Below are 20,170 nucleotides of genomic sequence, written 5' to 3' on the forward strand. Positions count from 1 at the left end.
TCGGCTGCACCAAAGCTAATATACCCTTCACAGGTGCATTTCTTTTAGTAACCGATCTAGTAATCCGATCTGAACAATTTTTTCAGAGATTATATTATTACCTTAAAGTAATCCATGTCAAATTTCGTGAAGATATATATATCGTCAAATGTGAAAGTTTTCCATACAAGAACTTGATTTCGATCGTTCAGTTTGTATGGCAGCCACATGTTACAGTGGTCCGATATCGGCAATTCCGACAAATGAGCAGCTTCTTGAAGAGAAAATGACGTTTGCAAAATTTCAAAACGATATCTTAAAAACTGAGGACTAGTTCGTATATATACAGACAGACAGACGGACATGGCTAAATCGACTCAGCTCGACATACTGATCATTGATATATATATATATATACTTTATAGGGTCTCCGACGATTCCTTCTGGGTGTTACAAACTTCGTGACAAACTTAATATACCCTGTTCAGGGTATAAAGATAGACGCGCATATGAATATTTCATCCCCCCTCCCTCCAGAGTTCCTGGGTGATACACAGGACCGTATGCATGCTTCGACCAAGTGAATAGTTTTCTTAATAAATTGCTTCCGTTCGCACAGATTTCTGTATAAATAATACGACTTTGCGCGTTTTTGCCTGCAATAATATCGTAAATCATCGTAAAATGCGCTCAGTACATATTTATATGGAATTTATTTATATCAGTTCCCAAACAATACCCTTTCACAGATACTTCATCACTCTCTCACGCGGCTGCAAACACATGTTGGCACTCCTATATTTTCAATAGCTACATACATATGTACATATACAACCGTATGTAAGTAATTGCTGCCATACTGAGTAGCATACTCCGCAATCGTCCCGCTTATCACCGCGAATGCCACAATTGAACAACGCACATATTGCACAAGTCCACACATACAAACACACTCACATACATGCGTTTGCTGCGAAAAATCGCCTTAAAAACTCCTTGCAATGCAACATAATTTTCGAATTCCTCGACATGTGTTGCACGGCGTGCCAAACGGTGTGAAAATTCCGCAGGCCGGCGCCATGTGCCTTACACATACTCATACATTGCCAAACACCGATCGTCGAACAACGTTTACCGATCACCGCTTGACGTTTGCAAAGATTTGCCGGCTTTCATCCTGTCCGCCGCGGATATTTACTTCTGCCTGCCTGCGCCGACCTTCTATCATCACTCATCTATTTCTTAACACTGTACACAATGCCTTTTTTGTGCTCAATTCGCTATTCGTTGTTATTTTACGGCTTGCGTTATCAAATCGTGCATTTAAACAAACAACAATTTCACAATTTCCATAGATAAAAATGCTACATTAGAAATAAATTCCAAGAAATGTTCCGCTTGCCTGTCGCAAATGATAAATGAGTGGCGTTTGTTTGTACGATGTTGTTATCAAGAGTTTCCTTCTTAGCTGGCTTTGTCATTTCTCGTTGTTTTATCTATAAGCATACACACATGCATACATGCATATACAATTGTTTATCTATAACCGCCGTTTGTGCCCGCTGACCTCTCCAACGCTTCAGCCATCCACTTCAGCACTGATAAACGCTGCATTGGCCACTACTGGCCAGTAGTGCCAAAGCATAGAAATTCAATTTTAAACTTGAAACTTGTATTTGTATATGCACATACATACATGTGTATGTATGTATGAGTGTACTTAGTGCACAGTCTTATCATCAACTCTACTATTGACTGACTGACTGCACTGACACCACACTTTTCGAATGCCAGCGCTGTTGTTATTGGCTCTTCGCCATAATTCAATCTTTCGCTTCCTATTGTTTATAAGCGGCACTTGTTTGTATGTGTGTGTCCACATGGTATATTTGTATTTATAAAATATATTTTATGTCTTCCCATTTTTTATGTGTGTTGTTTTCTTATTTTTCCATTTTCATCTTCATACACCATTAACGCATAGCACTGACCTCTTTCATACTCCAACTGACCCGTGCTGTCCACACAGAGTCACTTGAAAGGCATTGCGCGCAATCACACTCACACTAACACAAATGCGTGATTAAGTGCGCCGCCGCACTGGGTTCGGAAATGACAGCAATGTGATTCAATAAAAGTGAAAAAAAGAACGACAAAAACAAAATGTTCATAAATAACAAAAGTAAATAATAAAATAATAATAAAAAACTGTCAGCGTGTCGAAAGGGTCAGACAAATAAAAGAATTGAAATGAAATGCTTGAATGTGGAAATTGATTGAACATCTTGATGAGGAAATATCGAGTAAAAGCGCCACGAATTTCTTAATTTTGTGTGTCTTTCTCACGACTTGACCGATGTGATTACAAACATTGACCGGAATTAAAGCTAATATTTTTATCATTAATTGCTCTAACGATGTGAAAAAAGTTATCTTTGAAAATATTTTATTTTTTAAGTTCACTGGCAACTCTGTACAAATTTGTAAGAATTCGTATAAAGATATCGCAACTGGTTCTGCGTAATTTACTATATGATCAAATTTGACCCGGACTGATCCATTTACATAAACGGCGCACGTAAACCGAATTGTAAAATATTTTTTTCTCTAGTTTGGCACTTAACTTCAAAGTCATAGCTAATTTCGTCAACAATAACGTCAGTCCCGAAATCCAAGACAGAATAACTCTTGCCAAGAGGTGCTACTTCGGACTGAGTAGGCAATTGAGAAGAAAAGTCTTCAGCGAAAATTAAGACGTAACGCTGTTTGTCGTCCGAATGGATGAAAACACTGCAGCCCTGAGAGTATTTAATGCAGCATCCGCCGGGTGAGGCAGAGGAAAAGGAAGACCACCACTCCGTTGGAAAGACCAGGTGGAGAAGAGCCTGGCTACACTTGAAATATTCAATTGGCGCCAAACAGCGAAAAGGAAAAACGACTGACACGCTGTTGTAAGCTCGGCTAAAATCGCGCAAGCGCTGTCTACGCCAATAAAGAAGAAGAAGAAAAATTTAGAAAAATATTTTTTTATAATGAAAGCTAAAATTAAGCTTCAAGCTTTAATATACTTTCCAACGAGCTTTCATTGAGAAAATACCTGCATTACTGTAAAGCTCTAAAAAAGCGACTATACAGCAAATCTCATACATACAAAAAAAAAACATTTTGTCTAAAAGAAAAATATGAAACGCTTTAGCAATGTCCGAAAACCTCCGTATTTATGTACATACATACATATATGGCCCTTAGCAGTGTTACAACAAAAACACATACTTTTTATTTCGAATGCATTTGAACTGTTTTCTATTTTCTTCTACACCGCTTCGCCTCTAACGCCTAAACAGCTCGCCAACCGTTTTTGTTTTGGTCAGCTACAACTGAAGTATGTAAAAACAATTCTTCGGTTAATGACCGTAACCTTAGCGCGTGAAAAAATAATGAACCGTTTTTGTGGCAGTACGTGCCTTTTCATATTTATATGTATGCGTTTGTGTTTATTTATTTTATTTCGCTAAGATTTTTTTCCTGCGAAAGTACTGGGTAGTCATTGGTAAGTTTCACAATTTCCGCGCAAACTCGTTAAATTCGAAGTGAAGTGCGCTTATAACCACAATTGTGGCAAACTGAAAGTAATATAGTATAAATACGGAATATTCAATGTGTAATGCACATATACATACATACATACAGACGCGATAATTAAAAAATTACCTTTTTCATAAAGGCCAGCCATTCATTGCAAAATGCTCCTCTATATACATACATATGTACATATGTATGTGTGTCTGATTGTGCCGTACAGTTCACTGGCGGATCTCTCCTTAGTGACTTCTTCCAGCTAACAATCTAATAATTGTTATCTGCTGTGCTATGTGCCCCTCCTGCCGCAGAGCGCAATTTTCTACAACATTTTTGTCCAAGCCATGCTTTCGTGTAACACCATCTGTCTAATATATATTTAGATATGCATGTATATAGATGGGCGATGACAGTCGTTAGAATTTGTGCCCATATTTGTCATTGGTCTGTTACGCTTTTTTTGCTGCTGTTGTTGTTGTGGTTAATAGTTTAGTTGCTGCTTGTTTTTATGGCGTTTATTTCTCTTCATATTTATTTTTTTTTTAGCAATTCATCAAGAATTGCGCCACACTCTGTCATATAAAAATTTATGTCAGACATATGTATGTATGTATGTATGTTCACATGAATACAAGAACCATTCTTTTATAGCACATACATACATATGTCTGCTTTGTCGCATAATTGCGAATCTTGTCTTCCCATGCTTGTCATGTGCGCTTTATTAATTGCCTCCTGCCATATTTATTAACGCAGATATTTTTAATTTCAGTTATTTTTTCCATTCAAATTTCTTCTCTTTTTTCCCTAAATAAATAAGTCTCACTGTTTTCATATTTCTTGCAGGCATAAAGAACAACGCGGCATATTTCCGAAAAGCTACATACATCTGAGCGATTACACAATCATCAACGGCGAGTACTGTATCAAGCGTACAGAGATCGTCGAGGAAATCACCAAAGTTCTCTTGGAATGGGGCTCTATATTGAAACAGTATTTTTTGGTGAGTGCTACAATCGTTATCTGTCTCTCGCAAAAATTCATTCATTAAATTAATTTTCATAAAAAAAAAAAAACTGTGTTAACCCTTCATTGTCAGTCTGCCCTAACTTACTGCCACAATAATGGTTATTGCAATCCATACTAAAAGCATTTATTTTCATTCATTTGCAGATCACACATCGTGACTTTAATTCCATACGCGCAAAAATGATCGAGTTGAATAATAATCGCGCACTGCTCATATCGGGCAATTTGCCTTTGGACGAGATGCGTAAAGTGAAGCTGATGGCCACATCGCAAATCGACACAGGAAACAGTCTGCTGGGCTTAGATATGGTGGTGCGCGATGAGAACGGCGACATATTGGATACGAATGCGATATGCACAACGGAATTGTATGAGCATCACATGAATGCGCAGGATCGCATTTTCAAAGCGAACGTAGGTTTTTGCTTGCATTTACATAAATATATTTATTTGCTGCAAATTTTCTTCATATATTTATTTGCTGATATTTATATGTATGTATTTGCATATGGCATATAATCGTAGATTATATATACAGACCAAAACGAGCTGTTGCTTTTTTCGAGTTATTGCACTTACCAAGGACGTAGCTTCTGTTTGAAAGTAGTAATTAAAAGAAAAAGAGCGGTGTTTTGACTTATATCGGGTGATACAAGTAGTACTTTCTCAATAGCCTTTTTTTTGACAGATCGCGTGTGAGTCGTGTCAAGCTCTTATGTTATTTTTGTATTCATTATTGGATAATATGTCAATAATGTGCAAGAACTGAAGACGCACCACCTTCCCAATCGACATCGCCTCGCTCTATGGGCTCTTGAAAAGTTCCAAGAAGATCCGACCGTTTTCGAGCCAAATATTGTTCAGCGATGAGACCCATCTCTGGCTCAATGAATATGTAAACAAGCAAAATTGTCGCATTTGGGACGAAGAGCAACCTGAAGAGATTCAAGTGCTACCATTTCATCCAGAAAAACAACGGTTTGGCGTGGTTTGTGGACCGGTAGAATCATCGGTCCGTATTTCTTCAAAAATGATGCAGTGATAATGTAACCGTCACTGGCGACCGTTATCGCGCCTTGATAACCGACTATTTGATGCCTAAAATTGAAACTCGTGATCTCGGCCAGATTTTGTGTCAACAAGACGGCGCCACTTCTCACGCATGGCATCAATCAATAGATTTATGGAGAGAACACTTCGATGAGCTAAAAATTTCACGTGGGCCGGTCGATTGGCCACCAAGACATGTAAAGTCTAAAGTCTATGTCACTTCGAGAGTCATTCGGCAGTCAGTAGTCGAAATGCTCGAACGAGTCATTGAAAATTGAACTCAAGGGATGGACCATCTGAAACGCAGCCGCGGCAAACATTTAAAAGAGATAATCTTCAAAAAATAGATGCCAAAGAATGTTTTTTCGAATGATATTTCCCATTAAATTAGAAGCTTCTCAGTTTTTTCTCTCCCTTTACTTCCTACCCTCAACTTAAATTCCTATTAAGCGAATTAATTCTGTACAAACCAGAGGTTAGTCCACTTAAACAAGAAAATCATATGAATATCATCTGATCATATTTGATCCGGACTGAAAAAAACAATATTTTCACGTTTTTTAATTCAAATCTTTATTACGCCTTTCAGATAGGCTTCTTCAGCGATTTTTTTTTGTCAGATTCGGTATGTAGATCCTTAGTTACGATGTTGTCAAGCAAATCACGCTTTTCGACTCTACTCCATGTACGCTTTGTAAAAGATTCAGTTCTTTTGATACAAGTCCAGATTGGCATACCCAAAACATTAACGAAAATGTGATGGGTCGATCCATAAAAAATGTTGAGATTCGCTGCTATCTCTCCGATGCCAACTCGACGATTATCATTCATTTTTCCAAAGAACAGGGGTTACAGGGTTTGTCCATAAAGTAGTAGGACGATTAAAATAAAATTGTTGAAACAATCGTTACAGTTCATTAAAAACAGGGTTTTTCTGCGTAGATGCATCGATGCTAGCTCGATTTCCAAGCATTGAAGGCATCACGGAAGGCATTCTCCGGTATAGCTTTGAGGTACGAGGTGCATGCTGTTTGGATCCCCTCTGTCGTCTCAAAATGCTTGCCTTTCATCGGCGTTTTCAGGAAAGGAAACAAAAAAGTCCGGGGGGTTCACAATTGGGCTGCAAGGCGGCTGCAGAAGCGTTGGTATGCCGGCCTTGGCTAGGTAGCTTTTCACAAGAAAGGCGGCCGTCAGTGAGCACTTTTGGGCCATCTTCGCGCACACCTTGCACATGTTGAAGTGCTCCGTCACAATGTCATTAACCACAGATTTTTGATAAATTTAACATCCGGACAATTAAACGACTACTTAGTCGACGGTCTGAGTAAAAAACTTTGCGCACACGAGTCACATTGTCGAAGTCGCTGATCTCCTAGCATGGTCTTCATCAGCGACCTCTTCCCGGCCCTACAAAAAGGCCTGGTGCCACCGAAACATACCAATTCTTGCTAAAGCAATATCTGGGTAAGCCTGCTTGATCATATCAAACGTCGCTGTCGCAGATTTACCGAGTTTCACACAGAATTTAATCGCGTACCTCTGCTCTAACGAACGCTGCATTGTCGGCTTGCACCAATCACAGAAACACGTCACGCGAAAATATTGTCCTGACTGTCCAGGTGCTCGGAGGCAACTGAGCAGGCGCTTGTTCGTTTCTGTTTATGTTTTATGAAAATCCCACGGAAGTTTATATAAATAAAATAATATTCGCTAAATTCAAGTTATGTTGGTGGATTTAGCGCATATTTTTTTGTTTATATAATTTCTAATCGCAAAATAACTCGTCGAAACTTCTCTTTCAAAACGTCAATCGTCTCGGGCTTATCTGTGTAGACAAGCGACTTCACATAATTCCACAAAAAATTGTGAAGCCTAAACCACAGACCAACCACAAGAGTTAATGCGTTCACCAAAAGTTTCCTTTAACAAATTGTTAGAGCCAAAAGATTGTTCCCCTCAACTCCATCTTCCAATTCAGGCACAAAAAAGTCATTAGTAATGGCGCTATAGCGTTCCTCATTGACTGTAAATTATGGCCGGCTCCATTTTTGAAGAAATAGGGAGCAATGATTCCATTTGCCCATAGAGCACAACAAACAGTGGCTTTCTGAGGATGTTACGGCAACTCAATAATGGCTTGGGATTGTCATCATTCCAAATGCAACAATTTTGCTTAGTAACGTATCCATTCAACCAAAAGTGAGCTTTTCATAGCAGAACAAATTTTGCATTTGAAAACGTTGCTAAGTTTGTTTATTATGAAATGACAAACCCAAATAAGTATGAATCAAGTATCAGCCGTCAAAAAAAACTTCGAAAAAAGTATTGCCTCATTGAAACCCGCACGTCTAAAACAAACACCATGCATATTCAATTTAAATATATGAAATCGACTAAAGCTTATCCCAGTATAATTAAATTTATTTAAGGGGTCAGTAGGGTAATCTGGCCTGTTTTTTTGACATTTTTTTCATAGAAATTTTTAATGTACAATAGAACTTTTTTCACATATCATGAGGTATAAACAACCTTTTTCGGAATTTTTTGTTGACATCTGTCGGAGAAATGGCTGGGTGAATGAGATGCGTTTTTTCACGGGCGGACACGATTTCTCATGTTTAGATCACCTGAAACACAAAAACCCATTTTTTTCTTAAAAAGTACATGAATGGTTATCCTTCCTAACAGAAAATGCAAAAAAAAAAATTTGAAAAAAGATTACCCTACTCTTACTGTTACTCCCTTAATATTATTATATTTAATATTTCATTTAATCTCACTTTCTCTTCATTTTGTTTGCTATTTGATCCTCCTCATAACAGATAATTTTTATATTAAATTAAATTAAATTTGTTTATCATTTGTGGCCAAAATCTCATTATTGAAAACTAATTCAACATTTCTCTTCCTCCAGCGTCCGCAAACAATTCAACGTTCACCACGCCCACTCAACAAATACTCGCACAACATATTGCTGCATGTGAACGCCTTCGTGTGCAAGTTTCAAGAGGACTCCGATCTGCTCTTCACACTATTCGATGGTGAATCACACAAGCCGATAAGCGAAAATTATGTCGTCAAATGGTCGCGCACCGGCATTGCACGTGATATCGATCAATTCGATAATAATCGTGTACTCTTCACCGATCTCAGCAAAACCGATCTGAATATACCGAAAATGTATCTGGTTTGTTATGCGATACGTATTGGTGCCATGGAAATGAAGGAGCATGACTCGAAACGCGCCAGTATAACCACAGCAATGCTAACGGCATCAAGTAAAAAGCACTCACAACTCTCGATCAGTTCGAGTGGTTCGTTCAATAGCACCGAGTATATAATGCGGCGACCATTTGGTGTCGCCTGCAAAGATCTCACCCCCATATTACATAAGCCGGAAGACTTCCGTGGCAATTTGGATTTGCCATTCATGTTGTGCGAAAAGGACACGCTAGATGGCACGCTGCGCAAATTGATCGCTAATAAAGATATCGGCAAGATAGATTCGAAAATGGCCGTCACCATTGAAGTGTTGCAGGGCGATATTAAACAGATCAAAGAGGATTTTCCACGTTTGCTACACACAAATGTGCCGTTAGCGCGTAAAATGGGTTTCCCCGAGGTAATATTGCCCGGCGATGTGCGTAACGACTTGTATTTGACGCTTTGTGGTGGTGAATTCGCGCGCATTGCGAAAACATCGGAAAAGAATGTCGAGGTGACAGTGTATGTGTGCAATGAACAGGGACAAGTGGTGCCCGGTGTGATGAGCATCGGCGCGGGGCATCCACCCATTGATGAATACAAATCCGTGGTGTATTATCACGACGATAAGCCGAAGTGGCTGGAAACATTCAAGGTGCGTGCATAATTATTGTTAAGCAACTTTTCGTATTATAATTCATATTTTCATAACTTTATTGCAATTTTAGATACATGTGCCGATAGACGAATTCAAGCAGTGCCATCTGAAATTCATTTTCAAACATCGCAGCTCCAACGAACAAAAGGACAAATCGGAGAAGCCTTTCGGCTTGTCGTATGTGAAGCTGATGCAGGACAACGGCACGACAATACTGGCAAGTCGATACGAGTTATACTCGGTTAATATAACGGGATAATATATTTTATTTTTTACTCTGCATATTAACAGCAAGGCCAACACAATCTGGCCGTATACAAGATGGACCACAAAAAGTATGATAAGAACAATGCCAATGTTTACATGGAATTGCCTTCGACGGTTGGTGAATTGCAGGGCACCAAGCCATCGCTGGGTGGTTTGTCGCTGTTTCCCAAAGATCAACTCACAATTTGCGTTAATCTCTGCAGTACAAAACTGACACAAAGCGGTAATTGTCATGAAATTAATGTCAACACATGTACAGGGTGGTCCATAAACAGTGAATTTATTCCTAAGAGCAAATATTCTAATTTTTTATGGTTAACAATTTCATTTATATGTATAGTTCGAGCAGTTTCGAAGAACATTAAGAATATTTTACGGTTTCGCGCTCTCAAAAAGAGCGCTGACTTCACAAAAGATCTATCACTAACGAATCAGAGGTTTGATTCGTTCTGATGAAACTAAATATGATCTAAGCCGTCGTTTTCATTTGCCTTATAAATGAACATGCCTCCTCTGATCAGACAACATTTCAATATTTTTGATAAAAGATTAAGATTTTTTATTTATTAGATATTTTCGATAAAAGAACGTTACATTAAAGATTTTGGGCAAACACCCTGTATATTTTTGTATATTTGAATTTCATTTATTTAAACTTATATTATTATAATTTTTTTATATTTTACTCCCACTATTTTAAGTGAGCCTCTTGGGTTTGCTAAACTGGTCTGCGCATAAGGAAACCCTAGAGGAGTCTTTGAATGCGCTTTCGAATGTGCCCGGCGAAGAAGTGGTGAAATTTTTGCAGGACATACTCGACGCTCTATTCAATATTTTGGTAAAAAGCTTTAATTTTCCCGACTTTTGTGTTGCTTTTGTGACACTTAAAATCTATGTCGCTTCCGCAGGTTGAAAATGACGATCCCGAACGCTACGATCAGTTGGTCTTCATGAGTATTATACACTTAATCGAGACCGTATCCGATCTGAAATATCAACATTTCCTCACGGTATTGGATGTGTACATAAATGAGAGCTTCTCAGCGACGCTGGCTTATAGGTTGGTGGCGATTTCTTATTTTGCTCTTTATTTTATTAAATTATTTTTTTTTTCTATTAATATTTTTTTTTCTAAAATTTCAGTAAACTAATTAATGTGCTGCAAAAGAACATCCGCGAAGCCATCGAACCCAAAGAAAAGTCAGCCGATGGCATTGAGATCGAAGAGCGCGTAGAGGTGAAGCGTCTATATAAGACCACCAGATATCTGCATTATGTTATCAAGTTCGTTATACGTTCACGTGTGCTCTTCGCGGCCATCAATGGCAATTCGGATTATGATGATTTTGCCAATAAGCTGCATGGTGCGTATCAACTTGCTTTTATTATAATAACATTTTTTTTATCTTTGGTGTAAGTATTATGTAACATAACCACATTTTACTTATATTACTAGAACTGCTGGAGATGTTTATCAAAATGATTGCCTGCCCCACCGATTTGTTGAAGTCCGAAGGCGCTTTGCTCAAAAATTTGCACATCATTGCCACGGATTTGATGGCGGTGTTCGACGAAGTGCGTCTAAGGTTTGTTTTACATTAATTTATACAAATATTTATTTAACTAATTTACTGTTATTTATATTTTCTTCTCCGGCAGTAATGTGATTGTCAATATCTTGCGTCAATTCCCACCGCGTCGCCTGACACAGTCCAAAATGGGTTGCATCAAGGACTTTGTCGATTCCAAACTGTTTCTCTCGCCGGACTGTCGCGCCGTGCTACTGCCCGTCTTTTGCAATCACATCAAAGATCGGCTCGAGAGCAAGGAAGAGGTATTTACATGCATTTTTAGTTTCCATTTTATTTATGTGTTTCGTTATTTCGTTTGCATTTGTGTTTAATTTTATTGATGAATACTACTTTTCGCATAAGCAAAATACAAATTATAACATTGGCTCGCGTAAGGTGTTCACATTTTGCCCGTTAACTTTAACATTGCCATACATAAATATGTGTGTTCGTTCATCCAAGTAAACTAATTACATGCGTTTACCTTTTACTCTTTTACTTTGCATAAGCTCATTTAAAAATTAAAAAAAAAAAATAATTAAATTACCAATTTTTCTTATTTTCCTGCAAGTTCATTTGCGCTAACCTTAATTTGTCACTAAAACGTCTTGCGCATAACGGTTAAAAATCATGAACAATAAAATACAAATAACATTTTAATACAACACTTCCATTATTACTCAAAAAATTATACGAAATTTCGACTTTGCAGCGTCAATGTTGTTAGTTTTGCGAGTTCAAATAGTTTTCGCAGGCATTTTTGAAACTTAACTGTATATATACTATATACTTTTTTAATGTGTAAAGTGTAATATTATAACTCGGCATTAATAGCGTATGATATTTGTATATTCGTATGTATATTAATTTAAGCATGTTTTGTTTTTGTTATATGTCCGTGTTTTGTGCCTGTTTTTTACACGTTTTTTCAACTAGTTTATTACGCATTTTTGATTGGCATGTTTAGAGAGTGCACTAATTCTAAAATTATTTTTGAAAAACACGTTTTCGATTTGTTTTTAAATATACCATATATAATTTGTATGTATTTTTAATAAAATACTTGTAAATGTTTAGTAGTTGTTTCACAAATGTGCTATCGACATACACATGTATGTATATAGGCGCCCACTCTACTTCAGTGGAATGTTAAATACAGTTAAAAATAATAATGTTATAATATTTTAAACGATTTAAGTAGGGGTGGTTTATTCATGTGAATGCGAAATTTTTAATGGAAAACACTGTAAATAATAAATGGCAACTGCACAATATTACTATATGCACTGAAGTAACTGCGAGAAATAATGTCTGCCTAGGCTGGTGTTACCTAAATTAACAGATATGAGAGTAAAGTGTTTAAACATTCCTTTCTCTCAACCTTTTTCATATTTATATACTAGATGTAGAGTTATCTATGTATATAAATGATTAGGATGTCGAGTGGAATTCAACGTGACTGAGTGTCCGTCCGTGCACATAGTTACATACATACGTAATATTTAAGTAAACTACTATAAATGAAACTCGGTAAACGTGTTCCTTGGCATCTTAAGAAGTTCGGTATTGTAGATGGGCCGAATGGACACCAGAATCCACGCCCAAAATACCATTAACCTATAAAACGAAAATACTGATAGAAAACAGAGACCATAGTAGGTTGCGGTATATGATTTGAAATTTTTCCGCAGGTGAACTCGGCCCGCACCTAATAGATTTAATGTTCATATCTCACAAACTCCAAAAGCTGTATTAAGCAAATTCGTTCGAAACAAATCATTTCGGCACATCCTACGACAATGTGAAAGTGGGTAAAATCGTTTGACAATCCCGTCCACTCTACATACATATGTACCATATAACGATTATGTTGAAAACTGCTGAAAATGCGATGACTCGCTAACTAAATACGTAAAAAAAATTAAATTTCAACTCGCTAAACATTAAAATTCACATTCTATATTGTACGGAAGGGCTTCATTGGAGTTCGAGTAAAAATTGGTCAAAGGGCGTGGCACCTCCCACTTTTAGGTGAAATTTTATATCTCAGGAATAAGTCTAAAAATTGTCGAAATCGGATCATAACTTTTCAAGGCCTCAGATCCGAATATATGGACCCCAATGCCTATGATTGTTTTTATTTCTGAAAAAATTTTTGTAGTAATGAACTAAATTTTGAAAATTTTTAATGTTATAGATACACGTTTAAATGTGCAGCTTTTGAAAGTTTAACTGCTTAATATAAGTCTTTACGGCCTCTTTTTACGAACAGCTTCGCGCAAACGACGCATAGCACCCAAATTGTATTGTATGGAACGTCTGCTCCATTGTCGTCGATTGGGAATCGGGTTCACCATCTTTTGATGTTATGCCTTCACTGCCATTCAGCAGACTGGAGAAGTGTTCCCTACATAAATTTAGTATGGTCTTGGCATCGGTTACTAGATCACCTAAGGGGTTCTACAGGAGTATGCTGTTGATTAGTTTTCTTTGGAGGCGTTATTTACGTGCTGGGTCTCAAACCCAGCGCACAATCCTGAGTAGGGATGGTTCGCCTTCTCACTTTGCCTCGCCTTCAAAGGGATGTTTTTTGGCTACCCAGAGGTTACTTGGTTTAATACCGTAAATCGTGGGCTGTTTCAGCCATATGTAAAAGAATCGTTTCTGGCTACTCCCAAGTGAATGGCGATTAGAGAACTTTCCTCACATGACTCCATTGAATAATCTCACTCATCGTAAAAATCGCCGAATGCACTTTATCTATCTATGTACTTCAGAAAGGGGTCAAACCACGTCAAGTGATCCAGGGAAAATTCGCAAGGGAGGGGGGCAAACGCATACTCCCTGTTATAAATATTTCGCCAAAATTCTTTTTTTTTGTCAAAGTTATTGAAGATTGAAATTTAGAGGACGATATAATTGTAAAATTATTTTCTCAGAAACTACTGGAGATAAATGTTAATTTCCTGGATCACTTGACGTGGTTTGGCCCAAAAACTAGTTATTTTTTTTTATGTGAAATTTGACACAGATGTCATTGACAGTCATATCAACATAGAATTATTTCGACGAATGGGTGTTTGCCCGAAATTTAAAATAAAAAGTCTTACTATTTTTTACCCTACATAAATGCAATTTGATTTCGCAATGTTTCCCTTAATATACTTTACCGCCGCCTTAGCGCGTTTGGTTGGTTCCACAATGGCTTTTCTGTCGGCTATAAGCACTCCCAAATAAATATGTATGTATATGTGTTAAATTACATTTTATGTTAATTCCGAATATTACAATAAGCATAACCGAAAGCAGTATTTGATCGAAGGATTATAATTTTTAAAGTTGTCCATGTCAGACATAGGAATTTTATTAGGAAATATTTTTTTTATAAAATTATAATATTAATGCTATCATAAGTCTACTTAAAGACTTTTGGATTTATTTGTTATTACTTTTTTATTTATTTTTTAATTTTTTTTTAAATATTTTTTTTTATATTTTTTTCCTTTAATTTTTTTATTGTTTTCGTTTTTTTAAATTATTATTAAAATTTTTTTTCTAACTTTTAAATTTTTTTTTTTTTTTATTTATTTATTTTTTCCTATTATAATTTTTTTTTTTATTTTTTTATTTTTTTAAATTTTTTTATTTTTTTTTTTTTATTTTTTTTTTTATTTTTTTTTATTTTTTTTTTTTTTTTTTTTTTTTTTTTTTTATTTTTTTTTTTTTTTTTTTTTTTTTTTTTTTTTTTTTTTTTTTTTTTTTTTTTATTTTTTTGTTAGAATTTTTTTTCATATTTTCTTATTTAATTTTTTCATAAAATGTTATAACTTTTAGTTCAGGTATGTCCCTTATCAGATAATACAACATATATCAAGTATATCTGACTAGATTTTTCATTTAATTCCTTAGAGTCTCCGTTCCACTCATATTTGGGGTGTAAATGTTTTTGTTTTATGTTTTATCTGCGTTGTTTGGTGTAGTTGTTGTGCACGCAGTATAGTGTATGTACTCTAGCAAAATCACATTATCACTTAACACATAGCTACATACATATATACATATGCACATGTGTGTGTGTAGTTAATTGTGTCTTCACGGTTGCCATCACCCATCAGCATCACCGATATATCACAATATTAATTCTAAATTTTACTCAAAAATCGCATACTCATTTCTCACATGCATCCATGTTACTCATACATACATACGTATTTCATACATAAAAATACTCATATAATTCATTCATAAATCTTGGTTGTAGTTTCTCCATTCATTTTCGTTTTCGTTTGTGTGCATTTTTTTTAAATAACTATTTAGTAACTAGACACAGCTCTTTCTTATTAAGCAATATTGTAACTCCAATAGTACATACACAGTTAGCGGCGATAATAAAAACGTCACACTTCTTCATTGGAATGTTCACCGCACTTTAATAAATATTTCTAATTTTAATAAATTTTTTGTTGTAATTTTTTAATTTTTCGTTTTTAGCTAAAAATTTTCAGTTTCTTAAAGAAAAAACTACAATTTGCATTAAGGTGTGTCACTAATACACACGCACACATACATACTAGCACTTGGTGCGCACAAAAAATCGCAGAAATCCTTTTTCAAAGTAACTGACTCACACACAAACATACAAACATGCACACAACTACACTTTCCTCTATATATTTCTGTACATTTCTTTTTTTTTTATATAAATATATATGCAATACATCACTTGTTTTGTTTTTGTTTTCCGTTTACCACTCGTTCGTTAATCTATTTTGAAACACTTTTGTGTATTATTCGCTTTCTGCAAAATGTTTGTGTATCGAATTGTCTAGGGTGACTCGAAATCTGATATATGGCAACAAGAAAAGAATCTCTCGAAAGCAGCTAAAGTCCTCGGACAGTTAAAATCACATCTGCACACGCGTGAAACAACTGCCAAACAAAAGGTAAAAATAAAAACAACAATAAATTACTAAATACGAAAAGCAATAAATTAAAACAACAACCACCAACAGCTAAACAAAAAAAACAACAAAATTAAATTAAATTAAACACGGATATACATTTAAGTCATAGGGAAAAGCAACAAGCGCAACAACAACACTAAGTAATACCAGCACACGCGCGTTTGCGTCCAGCAGCACACAGCCAGCAGGTGTCCACCGGGTGGTTGTGGGTGCATTTATGCACGTTTTTTTTTGTTTTTTTTTTCTTTTCTTTTCGAAGGTGTGTCATGTGTGCGCTTAAGCTTATATTGTAACTCCATTACACTTTGTTTGTACTTTTCATTTATTACCGTTCAATTTAGTCGTAGGCGTGTTCGTAAGTGTGTACGTCCACTTTTCCTCACCACACAAGCAAACATACATAGTATATACAAACATACGTTAAAAAATATCGTAAACAACAGGAAATTAAGCTTTAGCAGTAGTACACACATACATATAAACACACTTCTATCAGTAATTGTGAATTGTGGCACTTGGCGAGGATATTTTGACTTTTTTTTAATTTTAATCCCCAACAACACTCAGCAAGTGTCAGCTTTATGGTAAACCATCGAGTAATCAATGCCAAATGCTTTTAATATACATATACATACATACATACTTATGTATCTAGCGCATAATATTTTGTTACTATTGTCTTTAGCAGCTTATTATAATCCACAGTTATTAGCATTAAAGCAAAAATATATTATTTCTTAAATTTGTTTTGTCAGCCTAGTATTTTATTTAAACTGTGCTTACGTGTTTTAGCGCTTAATTAATTAGCTGTAAGTGTTATAAGTCGTGTTTAACTTTGAAAAGTGCTTAAGTAGTGTTATAAGAATTTTCAAAAATTGCTACATATTTGAATTTATATTTCTAAACAAACTTAGTAGCTCTGCGAAAACAATTTAGTATTAATTAAGTGCAGCAAATTTATATTAGAAGGGCTCAATTTTTTTATATATGCAAGTATGCAGATATCTGTTACTACGTAGTAGCAGCTCTTAAAAAGCTTTAAATAGTTTAGTTAGTTGTTTTTTTATAATTATTTACATTGTCATGTATATTTTTCTACACCATTAGAAAGCTGAGATTTCAGTACAGAAATGGTCTATCGACTTAGAAAAGCATATATTTTGAGGTGTGAATTTTCGATTGAAAATTAGACTTCTTTTCCGATATTAAGACAAAATAGAGAGAAAAAATAAATATTTTATATCAAAGGACATAAAAAGGTTGGTTTACCTCAAATTTTTTTGGAAAACTAAAGACTCGAATATTTGAATTTTTTACATCAATTTTGAGGTTAGGTAAATTTTTTTTTTGAATTTTTACATCAATTTTCGGGTTGGGTAAAAAGTATTTGAATTTTTTACATCAATTTTGAGGTTAGGTAAAATTTTTTTTGAATTTTTGCATCAATATTCAGGTTGGGTAAAAAAGTATTTGAATTTTTACAACCATTTTGAGGTTAGGTAGAAAGGTTTTTGAATTTTTACATCAATTTTGAGGTTAGGTAAAAAAGTGATAACAAAAAAGTTGTACGTCCCTAGCTTTTTTAGCTTTATATATACAGGGTGGATCACGAATCGTGCTGCAAAAAGAAAACGTAATAGCTTTTTTTATTACATTTACATTACGTTTATTTATTTATTTATTTTCTTTTGGCAAAGCAAATTTTATTTTATTTTATTTAATTAATTATTTTTAAAAATTACACTGGCCTACAAAAAAATTTTTTTGGTTTGGTGCAGCTCTGTGCGCATCAGTAGTCGGTATAGTAAGTAGGATGAACCACAATCCCGCTACTAGATGTCAGCTGACAGCTCTAGTTTACCTACAATTCTTATTTTAATTTCCCCGTATACTATGTATGCAAGCACTTGCCAGCCACCGCATCGCGCATCACTCATACGCCCTGGCATACACTAAGTAATGTAAGCTTGCATGGTACTGTCCTGCATGAGGTCAAATATTGGCTTCTGGCAATTTATGTGAATAAACCAATTACACTGGCCTACAAAAATTTTTTTTTGGTTTGGTGCAGCTCTGTGCGCATCAGTAGTCTGTATAGTAGGTAGCATGAACCACATTCCCGCTACTAGATGTTTTTTTTCTTCTTTCTTATGAGCAAGAGCTGATATGGAAAATGTGACTTGTTCTCTCGTATCAACTCACAAAATACATCCAAAATCAGGTATAAAATCTTAGACACCAAAATGAGTGTAGGCCAGTGTTATGGACAGTAAATGACCACAGCCACACATATGCGATACCTAATTAAAAAATTATTTATTGTGGCCTGAAAAGTTGAAGTCGATATTGGCTCAGTTATCGATTCAAAGGACTGCTTCAATTCAGTCAAATTTCTGAGTTTTGTTTTGTACACCTCTAGCCTGAAATGGCCCCATAAAAATGTTTGGTACAGACAAATCAAGTAATCTTGGGGGGCAGCGATCTTGTCATTAATTTGTTTTAAAATTTTCGTTGGAGCTCCACAATAACCGGTCTGACTATGTGTGCAGCTACTCCATTTTGCTGTAACCAAACGCCATTGAAAGCGATACAGTTGTCTGCGCCGAACTCATTGAACATCTTTAAATAACGGTGCTCATTGACAATACTGTTACACCGTTTTCTTCAAAGAAGTATAGTCTGACAATACACCTTGATGAAACTGCGCACCACACAGTGACTCCTTCTGGGTGAAGTTTCGCTTCGTAGATTATTTCTGGATTTGATTCACTCCATCTACGGCAATTTTGCTTGTTTACATTTCCGTTTAGATCAAAGTAGTCCTCATTAGACATAAACAGGCAATTTATCAAGTTATTGTATTTTTCGGCCATTTCAATATTTTTTTTTTTTGCAAAATCAGAGGGTTTGACCGGCTTGTTATTTGAACTTTTTACGGAAACAATCTATTCATGAATTATCCGTTGCAATGCCTGTCTGTAACTTCAAGTTGCGAGTCGAAACACTTGGATTTGCCTGAATTGACGATGCAACAACCGCGATTGTTTCCTGCGATACTTCCAGATTCGGCGAACATGTTTACCAACCTAATAATGATTCTTTCACCTCGGTGCAGTGCCGCCAAAGTCCCGTCTGAATTCGCTTTGGACAGAAGTGACAAACTAAAAAGCATGGTACCGCTGCACTATCCAAACACTCTTTTCCTTATCTCAAGTATTAATTAAAAAAAAAACTGAAATAATAACCTGTCCAATAAAAAAATGTCAATAACTCACACAGAAAAAAAGTTATTATGGTTTGATTTTGTAGCGCGATCCGTGCGCCACACTGTATATGATCGGCATGATGATCTGAGTCAAATTAGCCATGCCCCTCTGAGTGTCCGTATGTATATAAGTATGCTAACTACTCCCTCAGTTTTTGAGATATCGTTCTTTTCTTTCCAAGAAGCTGCTTATTTGCCGAAACTGCCGATATTGGACCACGATTGCATACAGTACAAACTGATCCATCCTCATGCAATCCTTGTACACAAAATTTTTTATTTGACGAGATATCTTTTCACGAAATTTGACGTGGATTATCGTCCAAGTCAACGAAACGATTAAAGTCAAGTTCTTGTATGGATTTTTTTTATTTGTGAAGAGCATTATAGTTTCGGTGCAATCAAAGTTCACGTTCTTACATTTTTATTATTTTGTTCAATTTTACTCTTTCACAGATGGCAACGCTTTTCTATAATGAAAAAATTCCGCAAAAAATTGCATTGGATTATAATTAGTGCATACTTTATAATATTATATTTTTCGATTAGTGGCAACTTTATTACAAAATCTCCCAAATTAAATATTTATATAAATATTTCGAAT

General features: G+C 35.6%; 1 protein-coding gene across 4 annotated transcripts in view; it reads left to right on the top strand.

Moving 5' to 3' along the window:
• Nucleotides 1-20,170, top strand: part of LOC126750931 (dedicator of cytokinesis protein 1) — a 69,587-nt gene that overhangs the window by 40,250 nt on the left and 9,167 nt on the right. For 3 of the 4 annotated variants that reach the window (XM_050460763.1, XM_050460760.1, XM_050460761.1), the window contains exons 4-14: nt 4,405-4,561; nt 4,732-5,001; nt 8,552-9,496; nt 9,570-9,720; nt 9,795-9,989; nt 10,468-10,604; nt 10,675-10,826; nt 10,910-11,130; nt 11,223-11,352; nt 11,426-11,600; nt 16,167-16,280. In XM_050460763.1, the coding sequence (XP_050316720.1) occupies nt 4,405-4,561; nt 4,732-5,001; nt 8,552-9,496; nt 9,570-9,720; nt 9,795-9,989; nt 10,468-10,604; nt 10,675-10,826; nt 10,910-11,130; nt 11,223-11,352; nt 11,426-11,600; nt 16,167-16,280 (2,647 nt within the window). The remainder of the gene's footprint in view (nt 1-4,404; nt 4,562-4,731; nt 5,002-8,551; nt 9,497-9,569; nt 9,721-9,794; nt 9,990-10,467; nt 10,605-10,674; nt 10,827-10,909; nt 11,131-11,222; nt 11,353-11,425; nt 11,601-16,166; nt 16,281-20,170) is intronic. The other variant, XM_050460762.1, reaches the window with a different exon arrangement.

The sequence above is a fragment of the Bactrocera neohumeralis genome, chromosome 2 (assembly GCF_024586455.1).
Source record: "Bactrocera neohumeralis isolate Rockhampton chromosome 2, APGP_CSIRO_Bneo_wtdbg2-racon-allhic-juicebox.fasta_v2, whole genome shotgun sequence".
NCBI classification, from domain to species: Eukaryota; Metazoa; Arthropoda; class Insecta; order Diptera; family Tephritidae; genus Bactrocera; species Bactrocera neohumeralis.